The 25,081-nt window shown below is 44.9% G+C and overlaps 1 protein-coding gene across 9 annotated transcripts in view; it reads left to right on the forward strand.

Annotated features, from left to right (window-relative positions):
* Positions 1-25,081, forward strand: part of casz1 (castor zinc finger 1) — a 197,447-nt gene that overhangs the window by 136,677 nt on the left and 35,689 nt on the right. For all 9 annotated transcript variants that reach the window (XM_086109352.1, XM_086109362.1, XM_086109345.1 and 6 more), the window contains 3 exons: positions 15,163-15,732; positions 21,194-22,091; positions 24,008-24,073. In XM_086109352.1, the coding sequence (XP_085965478.1) occupies positions 15,207-15,732; positions 21,194-22,091; positions 24,008-24,073 (1,490 nt within the window). In that variant the 5' untranslated portion in view covers positions 15,163-15,206. The remainder of the gene's footprint in view (positions 1-15,162; positions 15,733-21,193; positions 22,092-24,007; positions 24,074-25,081) is intronic.

Consider the following 25,081-nt stretch of genomic DNA (forward strand, 5'->3'; position numbering starts at 1 on the left):
GGATTACTACTCCATCCACCACTAATTATATATTATTTAGCTTTATTGCAAATGCATTTGATATTTTATGAAGCCCCTATTCGAGCAGCGGTGATGATTAAAGGCTACATCAATACACGGCCTACTGTAAGTACACCGTTGCACAGGCTAAAAGGGGAAATGATTCAAAAGCACCTTAAACACCGCTGCGCTAATGTCAAGTGCAGATGTGTGCTTTTTTTTTTCTTTCTTTTTTTTTTTCGGATGCGACATTGAAATAATTTGCAGTGTGGAGATTGATTTGGCGGTTGAGACGCAGATGTGATGGAGAGGTTTGTCATCTGAGGGATTTTCCACTCTGCGCATGTAAACACCGTCTGCACGGGGCTCAAGAGTCCTGTCCTCGCCGTCGCGGAGGGGAGCGAAGCCTCCTTGCGTACAATTTCTATTTTCTTTTGCTTAAATAAACACGCCGTCACTAAGCGTAAACACAGATTTACATGCCCCCTCCCCACCCCCGGCCTGCCGCCACGCTGTGGTCCGCACAAGTCAAGATGAGGTGAAGACACAAGTCGGTGAACTTTTTGGAATCACACTTATTTGTTTTGTTGGATAAATTAGAAGATAAATAAACAAACAGACAGACAAGGCAGCGGCTTCCTGAGTGAAAGGTGAAGTCAGAATTGAATTTGGATTGTGTTACCATGACGATCTCGAAACCCCTCCCGTGTCCCACGGGGCTGCTCTGGTTGCTGTGCGCCAGCGCGTGTTTGTTATTTAACTTTGTGTGTGTGTGTGTGTGTGAGAGCAGTGGGTGGTGGTAGCTGCATTCACCCGAGAGACATTGTACTAAGCAGACATTTCCCCCTCTGTTTTCACTCTGACCTGGTAGGAGATTGATGACTGAATTGTGGAGTACATGTTAACAGTAAGCGGTGATTTATGAAGATACTTAGGGTAAGTGAGGCCGCACAGGCTGGAGGGGAAGGAAAAAAAAAAAAGAAAGGGGAAAAAAAAGTTATAGCCTTTTAAGTTAATGTAAAAATATAGCCTTTTTAAGTCATAATTGTCACGACTGCCGCCCGGGGGCTGCGCAAAGAAGGTTGAGTCGGATTTGAGATGTGCACCGAGTGTAAAGTGAGGCTCTTCCTTTTCCGTTGGCCACGTGCCTTTTTCTTGGCCTTTGAACTCAACTTCAAAAGGAAGTTTATGACACGGAGTTACAATTTAGGGAAAACACTGCAACATTGGTGTCGCATATGTTATATACTGTTCGGGATAATGTCAAATAATAGAGGGGGAGGGGAAAAAAAAAAGAAGAAAAAAAAAGACCTTTCCTGTTTGAACCACAGTGGAAAACCTTTCTTGGACGACCTCTTGCACTGCAACAAGTGCACTGTGTGCTTTGGCTGCCCCACATAAGCCAATTTCTCAGTCAGCCACGACGTGTAGTTTTTGATTCATTTTCTTTTTTCTTGGCTCATGACTTCCCGAATTATTCGTCACAAGGGGGATATTACCTCTCTATTCAAATTGTTGAATTCAATTCACTTGGATGTGATCTATGGCAGTTTGAAGCAAGGAAACAATTTGAGAAACAAGGAAAGGGGGTTCCTGTGGAAAGAGGATAGTACTTTTTTTTTAATTTTAAGCCACCTCTGAGTGACTGAGTGAAATGTTTCCCCTGTTCGCCCAGGGACAACTTTATTTCTTACTGGGGATTTAACACTCACTCAGTCCCCTCATAAATACAGCGTCCCTCAGCCTTTTGCTCGCCGTAACTCACGCGCTAACTCTCCTGCGAGCTAAACTCATATAGCAGAGCCGATGCTTGCTTGTCTTTTTGCCTCTTTTTCTTCCCTCAAGCTGATTTACACTGAACGCAATCTCCTCTGACTGCTGCCTCACCGGGCAGCTCTGCCGATCTCCTCGGCCCACCCCCGTGGCGTGTTTTGCGAAAAGAGGGCCGTTTGAAGATGAGCCGGCCCAGTCTCCTTCCAAGTCAGCCAAATGAAAGGGGAATGAGTTTCCCAGAGTGTCCCAGTACCTGTTGAAGGAATATATATTGGCTCTGTCACTATTCTAACAGCTCACTGAATAGTAGGCACACAACAGTCGATGGGCCCTGTTGATTTTCTCCTTTTCGCTCACAAGGGCGCTCCGGTTTACTGCGCACCTGAAGTCACCATTCAACAGACACTTTTCCGACGTATGGTTTGGAATGATGAACCCTGATCTGACTTGTGTTTCCACTGTGGGGTGCGTCGGCCAGACGACGATCGTTTGGCATCATTTACATCAGCGGTCCCCAACCTTTTTTGCCCCACGGACCGGTTCAATGTCAGACAATATTTTCAGCGACGGGCCGGAGAAATACAACAAAATAATACGATACGACCTGCATGAAAACTGTGCTATTTTTGTAACATAATAATAAACACGAATCATGACACGAGGAACGTCCTATCTGACCGCAACACTCTCTGGACGCTATGGTAATGTTTAAACGTGCCTTCAAAATAAGATACAATGCAAATACAAAGTGCATGAAAAATACGACTCGCCATCGCCACATATCATGCAGAGGGGTTTGGTCCATGGGAATGTCCCATTGAGACAAATCTGTATTTGAAGTTGGACTCCTACTACTGTCTATTAAATGTAGCCTTCTTTTTTTTGAAAGTCGTCGGCTCCTCTTCTGTCTCCTGGCTGGGCCTTTTCCACTTCCTAAAGAAACTTTCCAAAGACGTTTGTTTTTTTTACTCATTTTGCTAGCTCCTAGGTTTCATTTTAGCGGTAACCTATCACGTGACCGAGAAGCCGCGCCTTGACCTGCGTCAAGAGTGACAAAAAACAGAGAATCCGGTAATCTTTCAAAGTAAAACATCTTTCAGATTCCAAAATAAATCAAACAGAAGTAATCGAAGTTCTTCATTTTTTATGTGCGGCCCGGTACCAAATGACCCACGGACCGGTACCGGTCCGCGGCCCGTGGGTTGGGGACCACTGATTCACATCACGTATTGAGATAAAAATAGTTTGCAGTCCGTTTAGGTCCTTTTACCACTGGTTGGAACCCTACCAGAAGAAGGGTGACAGGGGAAAAAAAAAAGTGGTCGCATTTGTTATGTCAGTTCCCTCAACAACTTTTGACAAGAGAAAACGATACTGTACCAAAGTGGAGTGCAAACGGGGCTGGTAGCACTTGGCAGGTTGGGAGGAGACTTTCTTTCCTTCTGGTAGGGTTCCTGTATTGGTTGTTAACTGCCTCCTGGCGCCTCCTGTTCTCACTGTTCTGTCCCAAAGGCCCGACTCTGACATCTCCTGAAGCATCTAAAGACCCTCTGAAGTCAAAATCGCCCATTTTGATGTCTCATGGCAGTTTGTTGTATTTGCGTTTGAAAACACAGTCCTTGCTTGGAGAAATTACCCTCAGCACTTGTTGGTGGATGTGGGGAGGAGGATCGCGTTTGTCTCCATCCCCCCCCCCCCACCCTCCTCCTCATCTCCCTACTCTCCTTGCTGTCCTTCCTCCCTTTTTGATCTCGCTATCGAATCTCCCCTTCTGTTTTATGAGTGACGTTTACCCGAGAGCGGCGAGGGAAATGGCTGGCGTAAGAAGACGTTTGAGAAAATGCGTCTTAGCAAGCGATCACCTTTGATAATGCCAACGTTCCGGCGGGAGAGGAGAAGAAAGGCAACGAGTAGAAGAATTGTTGGAAATGAAAAAAAGGCCCTTGCGGGAGGGGTCCTCGCTGTGATCGCTGCCTGGTACACCAACATTGTACAGTACAGCAAATAGTGCGGTGGCTCGCTCTCCCCTTGTCCACCAAGATCTGGATCTGGCATAGCACATGGTGTATTTTATTGCACACCAGCTGGCCACCAAGTAATCTCATAATGATACAATGACATTGTGCGCGCACACACGTTTGCGCAAACACACACAAACACACCGCGCGCACACACACTTCCATGCTAACAGGTGCTGCCATCAAACACGTACGCCTGCACCTTTAGCTCTGTCAAAAATAAGGAAACAAATAAATAATAGTGGAAGTGGATCATTGCTGGAGGACCGGCGAAACAAGAAATGTTAACTTTAGTAATTACTACCGCCATAGAGAAGCAGTGTCGAGGACAGAGGGGCACGCGAGCTACGAAGGAGGGCCCCGTGTGCAGATAATGATGGGGTATCACTGCAGCTCTGACGGTGTTAATCTTGGTGCGCTACACGTGTGTGTGTGTGTGTGTGTGTGTGTGTGTGTGTGTGTGTGTGTGTGTGTGTGTGCGTATTTAAGTGTGTGTGCGTATTTAAGTGTGTGTGACTGCCATATGCAGACTTTAGATATAGGGCTTAGGTGCATGACATTGTGTCATTTATCTGTAGCTACGAAAAACCGTAACCTCTAACTGAAGCAGGGACTCCCAAGTGTGGTCCACGAGGGCCCCAATCTGGCCTGTTTTACATTTCTCCCTCCTCCCAACACGCTTGATTCAAACGATTAGGTTCGTTATCAAAGCTTGCTGATGAGCTGATCATTTGAATCAAGCGTGTCGGAAGAGGGAGACATCGAAAACAGGCCGGGTAGGGAGTCTCGAGGATGGCGCAAGGCCACCCCAGAACTACGGTAGACGCGTGCTTTAAAATCAGGCTAGGCCTATTGAGTTGAGCGTTGCCAACGTTGTGCAGTGGCATTTAAGTAATTAAACATGATAAATACTTAAGTGTTGCAATCGGCGGGTAACTTGTTCAGGTTTTTCCCTGGCCTCTCGCCCAAAGTCAGCCGGGATGGGCTCCAGCACGGCCTCGTGAGGTTAAGAAGAGGAATACTCAAGCGCGACAAATCTGTCATTTACCGTCTTTGTGGGTGTTTTCGTCTGGACTAGAAGAGTGTGAATGAGTCTGTCTGTGTTATTCACAAGGACGTGAACTGGGTTTGTCACAACTTAACACTGCGGTAGCCTAAAGTGGTATGAATGGCTGACGTATACATCAACTGCTCTTGTATAACACAAGGAATCAAGTGGACGAAACGAATTCGTAGGACATACTTAGTCCGCATCTAAGTCATTAAAATTGAGTTTTTCATCTTACGGAGTAGTGTCGTCAGCATTTGAAGTACAGTCTAAAAATTTGAATGAACGTGTGTTTGAACTGGATTGATTTTACCAATAAGCGTATGAAATAATCTGCTTTATACACCGGGGGATGAAGTTGTGGTGTCAAAATGAATGAATTAATCGATAGTTAATCAACCATCAAATGCCTCGACAGCTATTTTGAAAGTCTGTCCATCATTTAGAGCCGGTTTTCATTTTAAATAGGCATATCCGATTTTAAGGCATCTTCAAACATCCGATTTTATTTAGGAGAGCGGTGTTACACATTTTCGCATTCTGCATTTTCTGACATATTACAGACCAAAACTGTAACTGTAATCAGTTAATGGAAAAAAAACCCCAGCAGCCATCATATGAATCACCTGTAATTGAACCTGAAGCCCAGAGGTGCAGGCAGCCCTTTGCATGAATCAATAACCAAGAAGTAGCTGCCAGTTTCCAAAACGTTGGCCAGTACGTCACTCCCTCCCAGGTGAATTGTTTTCTGCTTTTGTTTCATTATGAAGCAATACCCAATAACCAACGAGAATTGGTTCGTAAGCAGCAGTGTGTGGCGGGGGGGAGGGATTTTGCATTTTGGTGCAACATCATTTTTATATGATTATTCGAGGCCTCCATCGAATAACTGACTCTTAAAATAGTCACCAGTTCAATAGCCCTAATAGAAAGTCATGCAGTTTATGACCTGGTGTTGTCAATGTATAACCCGGCCTCGAGGGGCCTAAAGTCAAACCTGTTTTTCACCTGAGCCTTGACTATAGCATAATAAAAGATCCAGTTCCACTTTTAGCCTGGATGTCGTTTCGCAACGTGTGAATAAAGTCGCATCCCACTACAGTGACAGTCACTATTTCTTGAAGACCTTTGGCGGGTGGGGTGGGGCGGGGGGGGGGGGCTGTCACACAACCTGCCGGGTTCCTTCCTCTCAAAACTTGAGTGTGCGGACGCGCTCCTTGCAGAAGAGAGGAAGACTGCGGCATAGCAGGAGGGGATGGAGCAAGTCAAACTTTGGATCCGCGACACCTTTTTTTTTTTTTAATCCCCCCCCCCCCACCTCTCCTTCCATTTGAAGTTCGGAGACAGTCTCATTTAAGCCTCATCGCACAGCAACACGGGAGGAAAGTGTAATGAATATGTATCAACACAGCATATGGCAGCAGGAGCACTGGGACTAGGTGTGTCCAGAAGGTAGTGTGCCGCCAATGCATTATTCTCCATTCAAATGAGAGAAGAGGAACTGAAAAGGTGTTCAGCACCTTCTCACATGGGCCACTCGCAGAAATATTCGAAACACAAGAGGAAGAGGCACTGTGTGAAATGAGTAAAAAAAAATAATAATAATTGAGAGGCAGTCATGAGGACAGGAATCAAGCAGTGAAGTTTCCTTGATTTCCAATTTTTTTTTTATGTCAACCAACCCAGCGCTCGCTGACACAAACGTGATTAAAAGTGATCTTTCTGACACATTAGGATGCACACGGGAAGTAACCTCCTCCAAAGCGTTCATTATTAGATGCATGACAGACCTGAATATTTATAAAATAGGTTTTAATAATTAATCGCGGCAATCTGCTCCTGTAATTCATCAGATTTGCACTTCAACGGAGTATCCGTTTTTCACTTTAAAATAATAATAAGCGGAATATCAATGTCGCGGGGATGTAAAACGGGCAGCTGGATGCAGTGGGCCGAGCGCCGTTCGCCTGCTCAGGATTTCCCCGTCGCGAGGACAAGTCAAAATATATTTGAAAGCTTCGGTATTGCGCAGTGTGAAGAGCAGCGGTTTGTTCTTGTGCGTGACAGTTCAGTGAAGGGCTTCTCACAAGTGTCATGAAGATGCAGGAAACGCAAGTTGGTTTGGTTTAGAATGCTAAAGTAGTTTCTGTGGTTTTTATTTGAGAAAAAAAAAGGTAATTCATTCGTTTGAGTCAACTTAACAGTACTTCCTTCAGTTTACTAAGACCCAAAATAGACAGCGTTCCCCTACCCCCCCCCCCCACCCCCGTCAAGTATTTCTGCTTGTTTCATTTTTTTTTCCCCCCTGAACCCTTTTTTGAAAAGTTGTTTTATCACACCTTCAAACGCAGTCACAGCACATTCCTCATTCGACTGAACTCCCAGAAAGAACATTGATCCTGTTTCAGGTGAAAACTGCCATGTTTGATTCCACCTCCTATTGAAGTTCTGGCTAAAAAATTGTTGTTGTTGTTTTTGGTTGTTTTTTTTTTTTTTTTGTTTAATGATGTGACCCGCAGCTTTAAAATACTGCAAACTGAACCCGCGATCATCCACCTACTCTGAAATAACTATGACACTCTTGTTCTTTTGTAAAGGCTGAGTCTTTGATCGTATCCCTGTCAATAATATGGCTGGTGAGTACGCACAGCAGCCATACATGGTGCGCTCATTCCCGTACCACTCAGGCTTGCGCGACGAGCACATCCGACTGACGCCGTCATCCTGCTCGTAAGCAAAAGACAACAAATGAAGGATCTATGAGGGGGACTCACAGCCATATGGGGGTGGGGGGGGGGGGGGGTCTGTGAAATCCCCCGAGCCGGAAGACTCTTTCTCTTCACTTCCTCCCCGCAGTCCTACAAAGAAACAAGTTTCATCAAATTTTCATCAGGCATCCAAAAAGTTAGCACAATATTATTATAGGAGAGAGCGAAGCAACATTGAACGGGGTGACATCGATTTAATCAGTGGGGGTGAAAAAAAGAAAAGTTGGAGTTAGTCATCGGGGATCGCACTGATGTATTTATTTTTATGCCAGAGTGCCTTATTTGCTGTCAAAATGTCTTCAGCCTCTTATTAGAGGAATGCCACAGCTCATTTCCTTGTAACGCCATTCATAGGCTGCTGAAAGAGGGCATGTCTAAAGATCTAAACAGCCGGCTTTTTAGGCCTCACATTAGTGCTTGCATGTCATTGATTGACATTATTGGGCCTGACAGGGCTTCACGTCAAGGTTAACTTCACGGCCAAAAGTGCTGCCTGCACCAACACACATCGACGCACGCCGATGCGACGCGCTCATTCGCTCGCTAATATGCCGCCCCCCCCCCCCAAAAAAAAGAAAACATCCTCAACCTCCTGTTGAGAGCCATGATGAGGATGATGATGGTCTGTGTGTGTGTGTGTGTGTGTGTGTGTGTGTGTGTGTCATCTTCATTGTTGTGAGCGTGATGCCAGGTGGAGATTTGGAGACTTAATTGATAACTAATGGAGCGGCATGTGCTGAGTTTACCCTGGAGGATTGACACAGAGTGTGTGCGTGTGTATGTGTGTGTGCGTGTGTGTAATTTGTAATTTGACTTACTCAGCAGTGTAACTCCGAATTGCATCGAATTAAACGTGACCCCAAAAGATTACGACGCGCAGTGACGCGTCAGTCGAGGTCACCTGACCTCTCCGACCGGCCGCTAATTCTCTTTTCCATCCAAACAGAAAGTGTGTAACAACACACACAGACACGCACGCACGCAAGCGTCATCTCACTCTCAACAAGCCACAAAGACAAAGCGAGATCCCCGTGACCAAACTACAAGTGAAGCAGTTAATCTGTACAGATATTAGCTGAAGGGCCCTTGAGAGGTGCACCGTTGAGCCCCCATCTCCACTGTACTACCCACGATGCCTTGCTGCCGCGCCACACGCCACGGCCGGGGGACACACACACACACGCGCGCGCGCGCACGCACACACACAGGAGTTGTCTGCTCATTTACCGTGGCGCTCGGTTGATCAAATTGCACCCCTGCGAACGTCTTGAAAGTGAACGTGGAAGCTGAGGTCCAAAACAAAGCTGCAGGAATAAATTTCCCCTGCTATTCTCAGCAAAAGCGTTTGAACTATGTGGGCCAACTGTGTATTTATTTCAAGCCCGGACTCGTGAAATTGAAACAGTCACAAGTGAAGTCATCCCGTGCTTCCAGCTGCGAGTCCAGATTTGGTCTGCAAAATTAACAAGTTAGCCGTGTGTCCCGTGAATTACCCAAAGCGGCGAGCGGCATAAAAGTTGGCTCTGTTGGTGTGCGGCTGTCACAATGGGTCTCGTCACTCCTTTCTTCGCCCTTCAACCACTTTCGGCTGCGTGTCCTCCGCTCTGGAAAAGACCGTAATTACTCCGTTTTTGGATCAAGTCCCAGGCTGTATTTGTCCTAGTAGATTTGCCCTCAAGTTCAACGTCTTTTCCTCTTCCTCTCTCACTTCAAACATACTGTCATACTGTTTTTGCGGCGGGGTTTTCGGTCCATCGTCCAGTGTGTGATTCTGACTTTAGTCTCTGCCATTGCCCCGTAGCGTCCTATTTGCTTCGCTCGAAGGCTCGAGTGCTTGTGATTGTAGCTCGTAGACCGTGCCTATAGGAAATAGTCGGGGGCCCTTCAAGGGTAGCCCTTTCGGAAAGATTGCACGCAATGAGCAAGGTCATATTTCGGACTGAGAGCAATAAGTGCTTTCTTGAGAGGTAATTGAAGAAAAAAGATCAAATAAAGAGGCAGATGCCCGAGCATGTGATTATTAATAAAAGAGATGTGTGCGCGAGAGGGGCCTGTGAGGGGCGTGTGTGCAAAGAGGACATGTTTGAACCACGTGCACGTTGCAGTCCGCCTGCATGCATGCGTCGATATTGAAATCATAATTTAACCCTGGAGAACACAAGAACCCTTTTCTTCTTTGGAAAATGATGAATTTTACATGAAATGACTGATATATGTTCAGTGAACACCAAAATATATGTTTTTTTCACATATTTAATGCTTTAATCCTAATTTAGGATCAGGGCCAAATTTGACCCTTTGGGATTTAAGGGTAGCATTTGAGTAGCAGAATTGATAGGGGCCAAATTTGACCCCGTGGTTTCTCCAGGATTTAAAAAAAAAAAAACACAGAAAGGGAACCAAATGTTTTAAATTGATAGCGATGGTGGTTTTCCACCAAACCAAAAAAACAATTCTGACTATTTCCGCTCAGTCATATTTGTCATCATTGTGTCTACTCTGCAATTATCGTCTTTCGTGAAATTAAACTGAAGCACTCCGGCAACCAGGGAACTCCAAAATGAGCGGATTTACATTCGAGTTGGGGGAGCGCCGTCCCAGCACCAACTAAAGCGCTTCTTACAGGAAGACGCTGAGGCTCAGGTGGGCTGGCGGGGCTCAATATGCTCCGCCAGCCCCTTCTACCTCCGGTTGTAATCTGCCCGCAAGTACTCAGCCATCTTTACAGCCTTGTCTCTCAATCCCCACTCCACATAAACTTCCCCTCCGATGTGCCCACCCCCTAATCTTCATCTATCATCTAGTTGGCAATGGCATTGTTTTTAATCATCAGAACCTCAAAATTATTATCGCTTCTGATGCGGCAATTAAAACTTCAGGTCAGAGGCACAACGAGCGGTGATCAGCAGCCGAGCTGAGAAGTTTTAATTAGACGATCAGAACCATTAATGCACAAAAAAAAAAGGTGTGCGCTGGGAAATTAACGGGAACGTCTTAATCAGGGTTAGCGACTCCGAAGAGGAGTCAAGTGAACAGAGAGCAAAAAACAAATCATTTCCGCACCACTGGGACAAAACTCAATTAAATATGGATGCGGAAAAATGGAAATTTCCCGGCATCAGCTTCGCAGACTCCTCGAAAAGTGTAGCAAAATCTCACACTGGGGTTGACGACCTCGCTTATTGTTATTCTTGTGTAATAAAAATGAGAAAAGGGGCCAGATGCTGGGGTCCGGGCATCATGGCGCACGTCCATCGGTGGCTTTCCGCTTGACTTCCTCGCGGAGGAGAACAATTTCAAACGCTCTGTCTGACACACACACACACACACACACACACACACACTCACGCACATAATCTCAAACACACAGCCCAGGTTCAACTGGTACACGCCGATTGATTCAACCACCAAAGGTTCATAAAGTTCTAAGCTAAAGCAAATCTCGGTTGCATCATGTAAAATAATCTTCATCTCACAGACGCTGTTTGTATTAATTAAGTCCAGATATTGCTCAGTTATTTGCCTCTGCATCATTCATATTGGAACTCAGCGGGAATCGACAACCAAGACATACCGTAACGGTTTTATGGGGCGAACGCGTTCGGCGTGTTCATGACACTAAAGTGGATCGACCTCAACATCTACCACTCTTATTGAGACGATAAAACTCATCGGCCGCACAAATAAACTCAACTATGGATTTACTGTCTCCGCAGGGGTTTAGATAGCAGCCCCGCACAAGAAAATCCAGATGGAATTGTTGACGATCGAAGACATGTCGTATTAGGAAAATGGATAATTAGTAGCGGATGTGAAAAAAAAAAGTGACGGAAACTGTCACAAAATGCCTTTCTAGAGATGACGCATTTTGTGTTTTTATTTAATTTCTTTGGATTTGTTTGCCCACCATAACACCATCTTTGTTGCACATTAAAAATAATAATAATAATAATAATTGGACCCGGATAAACCCAGACAGAGGTAAAGCCGTGACCCGACTCGTCGCCGCCATCATTAAAATTCTCCCATCCTTGACTCCGAAAGCCGCCTTGATTACAGTCTGCGCGCGTTCACACAGATAATGCACTTCCAACAGCGTTATTAGGATTTGAAACGCCACTTGATTGGGTGTGATATCATTCTGGCACACAAACAGAGCCTCTACATTAAAAAGAAAACCAAAAAAAAAAAAAAACCAGGACCTTTGGAGAGTCAATTGTCGGCTCGGCAGAATGTCGAGCGACTCTGAAAAGAAGCAGGGCCCGAAAAGAACTTTCTGACTCAACTTGAAAAGGAACCAAGCCCATTCGAAACATGTTTCCTGCCTTTTTTTTCTCAGGTTTTGGCCTTATACAGACAAGAAACGGTGCTTGTTCTTTGCTCTGCGCTGTTTCCAGTAAAAATAGTGTCACGCTTAACATAAGCAACTGGAAAAATTAGGATCAGATGCTGTGTTTGACTTCAACCCTTTTTTTTTTCTCTCTCCAAACTCACAATCCTGACTGAGCTGTCAGCTCACTGACAATTAGCACACCCGAGGAAAACAAAAGTGTAAATACGTCCAATGCGCATGACAGCCTTGTTTTTCTTTTTGATATTCATTAATAAGGCAGAACGCTTAGTGGACTCATCGGGAGGTGGAGGAGTCGCTCCCACAGGGAAAAGTTGTGCTTTCATGTCAGTCCCTTTAGATTTGATATCATTGTACGCTATCATGCACACAAACGACTCGAGGTAAACAGCTTTAGTGTTACCATAGCAATCTGTAATGTAAGCAAAGGGCAAAAAAAAAAAACTGCTGCGGACAGAAACCTCAGCGTAAATAATGGTGGAGACAGCTTCCATAAAGCATCCAACCTTAACGCCGTCCTCCTTGGGGGCTTTTAAGTAAGTTCTGCTCACGTTCTTTGTTGTTAAAAGCAAATCCTACATAAATAGTCTCTCATGGAGAGAAACAACTGTGCAGGGGTCATTTTCTACAAGGATCCAGAGATGGCAATGCAAAGGAATAAGGTAGTTAGAGCATGAAATACTGAACACGGTAAAAAGAAAGGGGAGGGGGGTTGGGTGGGGGGGACTTCCACTGCAACACTCAAATGACCTCAATCTTCCTTGGGGTCTAAAAAAAAAAAAAAAAAAAAAAAAGTTGGAAATTTATGTCTTCCACTTCCTAATAGTTTTTCCAGGTGATTTTGTTTCTCCACCACCAGCAGCCCTCTGCCCCCCTTCAAAAAAAAAATTGCCGTCCTCTAAAAGGTTACCCTTTCAGCCCCGCTTGCAATTGTCTCACACTAATTTGTTGGCGTAATGTGCCGTTGCCGTTTGCCCCCCCCCCCACCCCCCGCCAGCTCTCAAAACGACATCATTCCTGAAGTCATTGTTTCCCTGAGGAAGTGTGCAATGTAAATACAGTAACCGAGAAAGCATGTGTGGCGAGCGCCGCTTGCATTGTCCGCTGACGGGGTGATTTGTACACTCCCTCCAATGGTATATCCTCTAATGATTCTTTGCAAAAGAAAATGAAAACAGGATTTTATGTTGCGCCGGCGTGATTTACATAATGCCGGCAACGGCTCACGCGTGATTGTGTTGCGTTTTATGGCCGAGGGAAAATGAAGTGGCTCGCACTTGTTAGAGAAAGTCAATTGAGTCTTGAAGATAGAACTTTGCAACCTATGATATCATGCATTCCTCTCCGGTGAAATTGTGCGCATATTATTGTCAGGCGAGATGCAGAGTCAACATCGCGCGAATAAATAGCCGCCTTCAGCCGGTTGCCGGAGCTTTACGTGAAATGAAAAAAAATTTATCACAACTTTTAAAAATATCGCGAATGGCGCATTGCTCCTTCGTTATTTACAACCTCGATTAAAAAAAAAAATCTGGCCTTGAGTCAGAGTCTGCAAAATGCCATCGCAAGGTGAACTTTGGGTGGCAATGGAAATAAAGCGAAAGGTAACAGAGTGCACTTTCGGCCCTAAAAAGGCAGCTCGGGATGTGGAATGCCACAGGCAGCTGTTCCTGCCTCATCAAAGGACATGTTATAAAGATAGCCCCACTTGGGTTAAAATAATGCCACCCATTCCCGCCCCAAAGCGCACTCTATCACACTCTATTGTTCAGAGGGGCCATCCGGGCGGAGGGGGCATCCAGTACGTCCATGTCGCACGTCAAACGCGCCTAACTTGCTGCATGCTTTTGCATGACGTGTGATCGTCACACATCAAATCACCCTCGGAGTCATGTTTTTGATCATCAGCTCGCACCCAATTTCTTATCTTCGTAAGCATTTGTTTATTTGTACAGTTGAGGCTGGAATGATTCATATCTTTTGTCAGATTTTGAGTCAAAGGGACTTTCTGTTTGTTTCATGGCTTTCGGCTCGAAATGACACAATCAAGTTTGAGGTGGTGGGAACAAAAGGTTTCCTTTTTATTTATTTATTTTTTTCTTCTTTTTCACTGACATTCTTAAAGCATTCAGAGCACAGGTGTCAAAGTCAAGGCCCGCGGGCCAGATCTGGCCCGTCACATCATCTTGTGTGGCCCGCAAAAGCAAATCAAAGACGGCAACATTTCTAATTGTCATACGTAATCCACAATAACAGTCGTTATTCTTGACTTCTGATTTTCAAACTGGTTATCCATCAATTTGTTGTAGGCTGTGTATGTAATATGTGGAGGGAATCAAACATTTATATGGTTTCCCAAAATTCATAACGGCCTTCCAAGGGAAACCGTAAGTACAACGTCGCCCGTGACAAAAATGAGTGTGACACCCTTGATTCAGAGCCTTTTTCAATACAGAGTCAATGTCTCGCAAGTACAGAATAGATTTAAAATTAAATCATAGAGTCGCTAATTTCTTACCTTGTTTTGTCACATTTTTGTGTCATTTCTTGTTAAAAGACACTCATTGAATCATTGAAAATGAACCATAAGCCAACATTTTGGCCACGGCACTGAGCTGGAATGCTTTGCTTTCAATTATTTTTATGGATTTTTTTTTTGAATCCGAATAAGTACACGAACATTTTGTTGTCTTTTGGTTTACTCCACTTCCAAAGAGTTTGAAAACCGTGTCCCTCTCCCGTCGCTCTCAGAGGCAAGACCGGACTACAGCCTCTTGAGGTGCGAGTGAAGATAACATTTCAGTGTGTCTATCGCGCTGTCATGTGAAGGATTATGTCGCTCGCTTGTTCTGTAGTACCGGTAGCTTTTGGGGGGGGGGGGGGGTGTTGAGGGGGGTGATACATGTCTGTCTGTGGTTTCAGCTGCCACTGCTCTTTTCTCCTTGTTTTTTTTCCACCACCCTGAGCTGCCAGTGGAGGTGCCACTTGGAAAGATATGTACAGTATCTCGGTGTCCTCACTCTTGTGCTCTTTTAAGTGCTTTGCGGGGTTATTAATAGCGCGGTTACCATTCAATGTCCGTTGTTTTTCCGTTGTGATATTTGAAATCCGACGTTGTTTATGACCGTGAGGTTTGCAAGGAAGCCCGCAGTTTGCCCGTGGCACTTAACCGGCTATTTTTCTGTTTTCCTTCTCGTCAAACAGCTGAAAGGAGTTTATGCACTGAAACGACCTCAGGAAAACCCAAGATGGCCGCCAAAAGGAAAGGTGGCCTAAAACTCAACGCGATCTGTGCCAAGCTGAGCCGGCAGGTGGTGTTTGACAGTAGCTCGCAAAATGCGGAGGGCGAGCAGAGCATAGCTGAAAACAGCGAGCGCGGCAGTTCCCACTACGATGATAGCGAGACCAACTTCCGCGAGAGCCTGAGTTTGAGTCAGAGCCTGGAGGAGGACCAGAAGAGACGCGAGGCGATCGAAAAGTGGGTGAACGGCGAGTACGGCGACGAGCCGCCGGCGCACGAGGGCGGTGACGAGCAGGAACACGAGCTCCAAGATGCCGACGATGAAGACGCCCCTCCCGAAGGTGTCTACATGGTCCAGCCCAAAGGCTGCAGCGACGAGGAGGACAACAACGGCGAGGAGGCGGAGCCCTTGCTCGGCTCTCAGGATGGCAGTTACCACGACGACAAAGATGCTGAAGACGCGCTTTCCAAGCCCGACGCCTACATGCCGCCGAGCGAGGCCCCCACCCGCCGACCGCCTTTCTCCTCTCCAGGTACATTTGAACTGAGCGTCCTCCAGTCACATTGCTCAGCACCCTCACCGTGCCCTTTCAAACACTCCACTTTAGAGTATTAAGGGGCAAAGGCTCAAACGGCCGCGCGTGTGCGCGTGCGAGAAAGAGAGAGAGCGACATTGCCAAATGCACATAAGCTTAAGTGTGCCCATTATTGGAGAGAGAGACACTCTAGAGTTGCATTATGAATAGTCGCTGACATTATTACGCTAAAGACGGATTCGACTGGCGTGCCGGAGGGCAGACATAGGAACTTGTCAGTGTGTGCTAAACTGCATGAAGAACTTCATAAATGGGGTTGGCTTACAAAGCCCGGCAGTTGTAGCAGCTGTGCGAAGGCAAGAGCACATGGCGGGGCCGGGCTAAGCTTCATATTACACTCCGGATTACATATTGAGTCTTTGATTGTCCCTTAGCTCACTGAAGTTAGCCACTGCTGCACCATCAGCTTCTCGGTGCTCCGCAAGCATTATTATCTACCAAGGGATCGTGAATAATCATAAAAACAGATCATCCTTGGTCCTCCCATTAAATTACTCCCCAAAAAAAGATACACGGGAGAAATGCTGTAATCGATCTGATCCCTGGCTAAAAAGACTTTTTCCATATACCGGTAGTACGTTTAGTAATCAGTAAATGTAAGCTAGACAAGTAAACTGATACCAGGTCGCGTTTTGGACATAATTTTGTTCAAATTTAAGGTTGAACACCGAGTTTGAGCGGGATTCTAGATGTGTCATAATGAATCGACTAATCAACAACTAATCGATTGTTAAGTTAATCGACAACAATTTTATTCATCGAATAACCATTTAGAGTCATTATTTGACGTATTGTTTTCCACATCCTCTGATTTTGGCCCCTTTACAATAAGTATTCTCCGATTTCTGTCGTCTTTCATGAAAGACTGAGTAAATCAAAATAAGACATTTGCAAACATCCGCTTTTACTTTGGGCAACATTGAGTGAACCAGCGCCTGAATCAGTTTCAGAAATTTGGTGAATACATTATCACTGCCTCTTGTCTGTTTGCTTAATTGTTGCTTTATTTTTTTAAACACTTCACAATACCAAATAAACAACAATAATTGGTTTCCTAAACAGCCATGGGGGGGGGGGGATAGTTTTGTAATACACTTTAATGCAAACTAAAATTGCCATTAAAAACTTATTTCATTAATCAATGGAATAATTACATGGTGGAATAATTTATTCCAAATATATTTGATATCGACAGCACTCATTAAAAAAATCATATTGCAGAGTCGAAAACTAAATTGAAGATAAAAGGCCACATTTTTTAGACACGCAGTATTTATTAACCCAAAAAAAAAAAGCAGCAATCCAGGGTGGGAACTTCTCAGGGGAAAAAAAAATCTATGCTTTTCATTTTGATATTCTTCTTCTCATTGTCTGTCATCTTATGACTAAATACGTTCAACGCCGCACAGAAGGCCCACAAGTTCACTTGCCTCCACGATTGTCCCGCGACTGCGACACTTCATTTTGTTTCCTTCCGAATTCCTCTTTGTTGATTGTAAGTAGGGCATCTCGACTTCTGTGTTTCTGCTCAGCACACAATTAAAACATTTATTTTCCTTCTCCCTCTCTCTCTCTCTCTCTCTCTCTTTCTCCCCCTTCTCCGCTGCCGTTCAAAGGCTGATGCGCAGTGCACATAATTATGCATATAAACATAGTGGCTTAATTATCTCGCACAACATCAGTGACAATGTAATTAACAAACATCGCAAGATCAGTGAGAGAAACTGCGACCTTCAAAACATTTAACTCCGCACGCTGAGGCATCGCGCGGGATTTCCTATCAGAGCAAAACTCCCGAATAATTTTCAAGATAATTTAGATGTCGGAAGAGAGACCCCGTCCGTATATGTCAGTCGACAGGAAAAAAAAATGCTCATATGGACCAAGAATACGGCTGGAGGTGGGCAGAGTGAGAACTGTGGGTGTGGCAACACCCACATAATAATACGGTACATTTAGTAGCATTTTTTAAATTAAGGTTTAGGTTCAGTAACAGGTGGAATTTTATTTCTGAAATGTCACAGCGATGATTTGCAACACATAGTAAAATCAGTATCGCGTAAGGTTTTCAAGGTCGAACTTAAAAAACTATAACATCAAAAATCGCCTTATGTGCTGGAAAAAAAATTTTTAAGTCGTCAACAAAAATACGTTTTGTGACGCATAAAGTCAAATCGGATTCAAATTTGCTGCTGACCAGTGCAATTCAAATTTAAAATCTCAATATGTGACATTTTGTTATTTTAAGACAGTAAACATTTCATGTAATGCTGTGGGGAAAAAAATCAATTTCTGTTTTAAGGCACCAGTTTACATTGTGCAGGTATGATTCCAAAGTGACACGGCTGCTAATGTTCCGACTCCAGATTAGTCCATATATAGCCACTAGTGTGCACCTTTATCATCAGCGACACCTCTGCCTCTCTTCCCGTTTGCAGACTGGCTATGCCACACTGATGCCCATATTTGGCTTGCCTAAAGGAGCTATAATGCCCCGTCTGCTATCATATCTGCGAGGGTAAAATGTGGCCTAATTCTCTCCAATATAGACAAGGCAGGTCTGGGCCTTGTTGCAGAGAGGGAAGATTTTCCAGGGACGCCAAAAAAAAAGAGCATCCAGCGGCTAAAAGAAAATGAATGAATGAAGATTCCCGTTATGTTCACATTCGAAGGGATCAATAGAACCTTAAATGTCAGTGAGAAGCAGCCTGATAGAGCTTGAGCAGGAAAAGTCATTTGCCCTGTGTTTAAAAAAAGAAAAAAGAAAAGAAAGGTTATCTTCTGTGCATGGCAGCCCTAATCCTTGCAAGCCAACATCATATGCCTTGCACTGATAGCATGGTCACACTGCTCCCTCTTTAAATACACTCCTTGCACTTTTTTTCTTCTTTCACGGGATGTCGATAATACCGCGAGTACATCAAATACTTGTAAAAAGCATATTTGCACCACCGCAAATTACATATAGCGATTTTCCCCCCCCCCCCTTTTATACAATACTCGCGCTGATGTAAAAAGAGGACGTTACTCAAAGTCAATATGGATTAATCATACCAGGGTCAATGTTTACATGAGTGATTATCATATATATTTAATTTTCAAATTGGCAATTTGGCGATAGGCTTTTTCATTATACCTCGAGTCGTCCAATGGAGTGCCATGTTGTGTCGTTTAAACGGCAGGCGCCGGTGTACCCTAACTTTAGAGCAGGGGTGTCAAACTAATTTTAGTTGCAGGGCCAATTTGGAGTTACATCTTCCCTCGGAGGGCCGTTATGACAGTGAAACCACAAAATTGTTACTTGTATACAACAAATTACGAGATTACTAGTTTTGAAATCAGTCAAGCCAATCGTAAAAGTTTGTTTGATATAATTAATTAAGAAAATAATTACTGTTCAAATGAGTGTAAACAGGGCAACACAATTATTGCAAAATCTCAACCTTATTTGACAATTTGACATTTCACAGATTTTAGCAAGTTGACACACGTGATTTGCTTTTGCGGGCCACCTAAAATGACCTGGTGGGCCCGATCTGGCCCACGGGTCTTGAGTTTGACACCAGTGCTTCAGAGATTTTTGATCCATTGCATCCTGAAATGACCTGAAAAGAAATTCACAGCAGCACCAAAGTCCATTTAAACATTCTCAAGACCGTCCCACCCGTTGTGAAGGTTTCGTACCCGGATGTGGATTGAAGCGCATTCAAATGCTGTCAGTCTGTTATCCCCGCAAAGGTAAAAAATAAAGAGAAAAGGCGACAGGGCAACATGAGGCCTCCCCAGTTTCAGTTTATGTAAAAACATTTGATGGAATTGTCTACGGCCAGCTGATTCGTTCAACCATTCCTCTTAAATGTTTCATGGGCTTTTTTCGATCCAGCGGATACTCTTTCAGCCTGATCCGCCGCGCAGAAGAGCGACCCCAAAGCAGTGGGTGGAAATTTGGGGATTATTTTACATGCTGCTCAGGAGACGTGAAAAGCAGAGCACAGCAACTCATTTAGCAATAACCGAGAAATTGGAGACAGGAGCTGAAATATTTGTGTATTAATTACTCGAGTGGTAGGCGGTATTACCTCTGACCAGCTTAAGTGCGCTCAGCGGCCGAAAAAGCAATAAAGCACTTTTTTTTTTTCAATGGTTAATGGGTAGTCATGAGAACTTTGCAGCAAAACATTTTACGAAAAGTTACGCACCATTGTATGGAGGGATGTGGAGAATGCTGCCTGAAGGAATCACCATCGACTATGTAGTTGTTCCTGTAGCTGATGAACACGCTGTTCTTTTTTTAGATAACACCAAACATGTGAGTGACTTTTTGAGGGAAAGGGGGATGTTAAAATTGTGCATAAAATAAATAAATAAGTAAACAAGTGCAGATGTTGACTCTAATATAACTGATTAAAGTAATAAACACCACTCTATATTGTCAAATAACAACAGGCTCGCTTCTCATGCACAATTAATTCAACACTACTTTGTTGACAGATTCACAAGTTGGAAGTATATTTTGTCGTTATTTTTAGAAGCGGGCGGCCCGGTGAGCCAGTGGTGAGCGCGTTGACCTCACAGTACAGAGGTCGTGGGTTGGATCTCGGCTCCGGCCTTCCTGTGTGGAGTTTGCATGTTCTGCGCGGGCCTGCGTGGGTTTTCTGCGGGTACTCCGGTTTCATTCCGCATTCCAAAAACATGTATGACAGGCTGATTGAACACTCTAAATTGTCCCGAGGTGTGAGACGGAGCGCAGAGGGATGATCGTTTCTCTGTGCCCTGCGATTGGCTGGCGACCGGTTCAGGGTGTCCCCCGCCTACTGCCCGAAGACGGCTGGGATAGGCTCCAGCACCCCCGCGACCCTTGTGAGGATAAAGCGGAACAGAAAATTGATGGATGGATGGATGGATTTTTAGGAGCCATCTTGCCATTTGAGATTTCATACATCAGATTTGAATCACTTTTCCCATCTACTTGCGCAGTTGTGTTTTCAGTCTATCGTGAATTAATTAAAGGGAGACGAAATCAGAACTCAATAAGACGATTAAAAATAAATAAATCTCCGAGGTTTGTGTTAAACATTTGCTCGATCAAGTCAACCTGCAAATTTTGCAGCAGCGTAACGCAAAACCAAAACTGGTAAGGCGCTCCCTCAGACTGCCTGTTGACTGTTTGTCAAATGAGAACAAAATACACAAAGAAATGTTGTGACCCTGTTTGCCAAGTCGATCTTTGTTCAAGAAATCATATTTGCATGTGTTTTTACTGATATTTGTCATGTTATCTCACGTGTACTTTTCAGGTCTTGGGTCACGGTCTTTCAAAACATGGTTTCAGGGATGTAAAATGAAGTAAAGTAAAAACAGGTTTTACCCATCAAATATGATTTTTCTAATGTTTCAGGAGAAGCGTCTGCCCTCCGAGACTATGCAGCCAACACCATGAATGAGTTTTTGGGAATGTTTGGCTATGATGACCATCATATGCGGGATGAGCTGAACAAGAAGCTCAGCTTTGAGAAGCTCAAAGCCGCTACCTCAGACCCCTCGTCCCTCAGTAGCGAAGAGGCCTCTCGCCGAGCCCGCTTCTCCAAGTATGAAGAGTACATCCGAAAGTTAAAAGCTGGTGAGACCCTGCCTTGGCCCATGCATGCTTCCCCACCCAAACCAGATGACCTCAATTCAAAAGTCTCCCAAGACAAAAGTCCAACCATGCTCCAGACCTCTGGCGGCCTCCCGGCGGCCGAAGCTCAGATCTACCCCACCGGTTTGGATCACAAGCAGCAAGGAGGAGCTCCACTGGTTTCCGCACAGCCATCGAATCCCTCTCACTTGCAGAACATGGCCTCCCGGGCCTCCAAATATGACTTCTTCATTCAGAAACTGAAAATGGGTGAGAGTATACAGCCCAATGGTAATGCTTTTAAACGACCCTCCAAATATGACCTGGAGAACGTCAAGTTCCTGAACCTTTTTAAACCGGGTGACGGCAGCCCTGACATGGGCGGGGCCATTGCCTTTAAGACTGGTAAAGGTGGGCGCCCTTCCAAGTATGACATCAGAACAATGCAAAAGATGATGCCAGGAAATCCCGAAGGCTCGCTGATGCCCAATATTCTTGCAACTGCGCCGGGGAACCCGGGAGCTCCCGGTGTCCCCGCCATGGGCGCGGCTGGGGCCAGCATTGCACCGGGACTCGCCGTGGACCAGACGGGCCATATAAGCTTCACCACATCTGACTACCTGAAGTCCAGCTTTTCCAAAACGGACTCCATCACCACTGGCACTGTGTCCTCCGTTAAGTAAGTCTGCTCACACGTTTCCCCTTTACTTGAATGTGTCTTACTACTCTTCCTTTTCTATACGGCTTACCCTTGAAAAAGGTCATGAGATGGTGGAAAGATATCCCAGCTGGCTTGTATTCCGTGGATGTACTGTAGCTGACCATTCAGTCAATCACAAGAAGTGACACTCCAGAAAGTCAAATGCATTGGAACAGCTTTAAAAAACACATTTCAAATATTTAGAAATCAAAACATTACAGCATGTATACAGTTCATGGAACTTGTTGTATGTGTCGGAACCACAAGAACCACAAGAACATGCTACGCAAATCTTACCGCCGACCTTAGGTGAGGAGTAAAATAACATGAACAATGCACCCACCTAAGAGTTTTTCCACCCATCCATTCATTTTCTGACCCGCTTATCCTCACAAGGGTCGCTGGAGCCTATCGCAGCTGTCTTCGGGTAGTAGGCGGGGGACACCCTGAACCGGTTGCCAGGCAATCTCAGGGCACACAAAGACAAACAACCATTTGCGCTCACATTCAGACCTAAAGACAATTTTAGAATGTTTCATTAACCTGCCACGCATGTTTTTGGAATGTGGGAGGAAACCAGAGTACCCAGAGAAAACCCACACAGGCTCGGGGAGAACATGCAAACTCCACATAGGAAGGCCGGAACCGGAATCGAACCCTGCACCTCTGCACCAAGCGGCCGACACGCTTACCAGTCGACCACCTAATTGTTATTGATTTTCTTTTTTCAAGGTTTTGAAATAACACACATGGTGTAGCATAAATGTTGGAAGCTCGGTTACATTTATTGCCCCTCAAAGGATCAGCTCGAAGCTCCTGTGAGCTCACAGACTGCTATAGCGAGCCAGTTTGCCCAACGTAAAGGTAATTACCTCTGCGGAAGCCAACAGCACTGTGGTGTGAAATAGTGCATGGAGCCCAATAGGACGGCGACATGATGAGTTGCGAAGGCACATGAAGTGTTTACTCGCCGTTCAGGCCCATTGGAGACTGATTTGGCACAGTCATCGCAAAGTGACTGACTCGGTTCATTTTGGCTCGGGTGTAACAACCCTCCCTTTAATTACTTTGGAGTCGCGGCTAACCTAGCGGCGAGTCACAGGGGCACGTGCAACAACGTCTGAGTCGTGCACTTTAAAAGCAAGTGAACAAGAGGTAGGCTTGTCCGCACCACTGGTACCAAACCGCTGTTTGATTAGTTTTGATCTTGTTCCCGGTTAGGTGAGAGCTATCAAAGGCAGCGTTCAAGAGCCCTCAGGCGCTTCTCCCTCAGGGTCTGGCCTTGGTCGCATTGGATTGTGGCTCACTTGAGCTACAAGCTTGGCTAACTGACCCGTTTAGTGTGAGACATGGTCTGGCAGGACGTCTTCCCCTCTGGGCCAGATTAACCTCAGGTCATTCCCCATGTGGAGCTTCACATGGAACTAAATGCTGCAGCTGAGGGGGCGACCAAAACTGCATTATAACTGTCATCCTTCAGATAGTCAAGTGAATCTTATCTCAGGTGAAGAAAAAAAAAATAGCATTCGTTGAAATCCATTCAAAGTTGAATCAGCTGGATATCTGTACGGTCCCATAAGGAGAATAGAATTTTCTTCCACCAGCCCATTATCCAGTTTTGCATATAAGCACTCACCAAAACACCCCCATAAAAGATTAATGTCCTTTTTGCTCCTGCATTTCTCCTTCCATTGGCTGAAAGGCCATGCATCAAATGTGTGCTCCTTCCATCTCTGATTCATACGGCGCAGGAAAATGCTGCTCTGCCACGAGAAAATGTGAATTGATAGTCCAAAGTTTCCGCAAGTAAATATTGTGTCACTTTGTGTTTATTAACAACAGGCAGCCCACACCTGCCATTAATCCTGTCCCTTTTGTGTTTCCCGTGGCGTTAGGAATGGCCTGCCACCAGATAAACCTGCCAGCGACGACGTCAACCTCTACCAGAAATACATCGCCAGGTATGCAAATCCGTCAACGGGCCATGCTAAGCACCGATGAAACAATGCATCCAAACAGAGACAAAGCATTCCCCCTTCCACTGATGGTGTTTTATTCAGCGCTGTAACTAGATTCTGTTATGAAGATGCTCCGTGTGCAGTGAATTGATTAAGCAAGGCTTCAATTTATGTGGCGAGCGGGATGAAGGGTAATGAAAAAGAAATGGCTTGATTGTGCCTGTGACTGTAAATGTTTGAATACATTTCCAGAGTGCGTGTGCCAAAACACAAGCTTTCATTTTACATGGCCTCGGACAAAAACGAATTGTCGGGTTAATTCAACTTAAACTTACGTTTGAGATTCATGCACCTTAGTCCAACTGTAATTTTCAGGGGTGAGATTTTTCCGCATTTTGGCGGAATTCCGCTTTTTTCCAGTCAAAATGGACCTTTTTTATATTGTTCCAAATCCATTAAGAAAGTTTTAGGGGTGGGGGGGATAGGGTTTGGTGTTATTTCTGGGCTGCCGGACTTACTTGTCTTCGGCAGACTCGTAATGTTTGCAAGCATCCATTTTGAATACCGTTTTTTTCTCGCGAAGCGTTAGTTTGTCTTTACTTCGGATATGGGTTAAAACCCATGTCTTACTTGTTGTGATTGGTCGCTATATCGGCAAATGCAGAATCACAACCAATCCGTGTTCGCATTCCTAAACCCCTTTCCCGCGAATTCTGAATGGTTTTGTCGTGTATTGAAATTACTCGTGTATGTAGTCTGTATTAAACAAAATGCTGAATGTTATGGAGACTCGTGACGAAGCTAAAGTGCGTCAGACCCCCGGCTCATTTTCAGATTTTTTTCGTCACTGGCCACTCTCATCCCTGAATTTCTAAGGGGAAGACAAACATTTTTTTTCCAAAATATGTTCTATGCAGCCTCACTAGTCCAAACACGGCATTCCGGTTGATATCGCATATGGTGGAATATGAATGAAGCAGCAAAATCCACCCATTTTATCGATTTCAGGGC

The sequence above is a fragment of the Hippocampus guttulatus genome, chromosome 1 (genome assembly GCF_054856545.1).
Source record: "Hippocampus guttulatus isolate MCC_2025c chromosome 1, RoL_Hgut_1.0, whole genome shotgun sequence".
Classification (NCBI taxonomy): Eukaryota; Metazoa; Chordata; class Actinopteri; order Syngnathiformes; family Syngnathidae; genus Hippocampus; species Hippocampus guttulatus.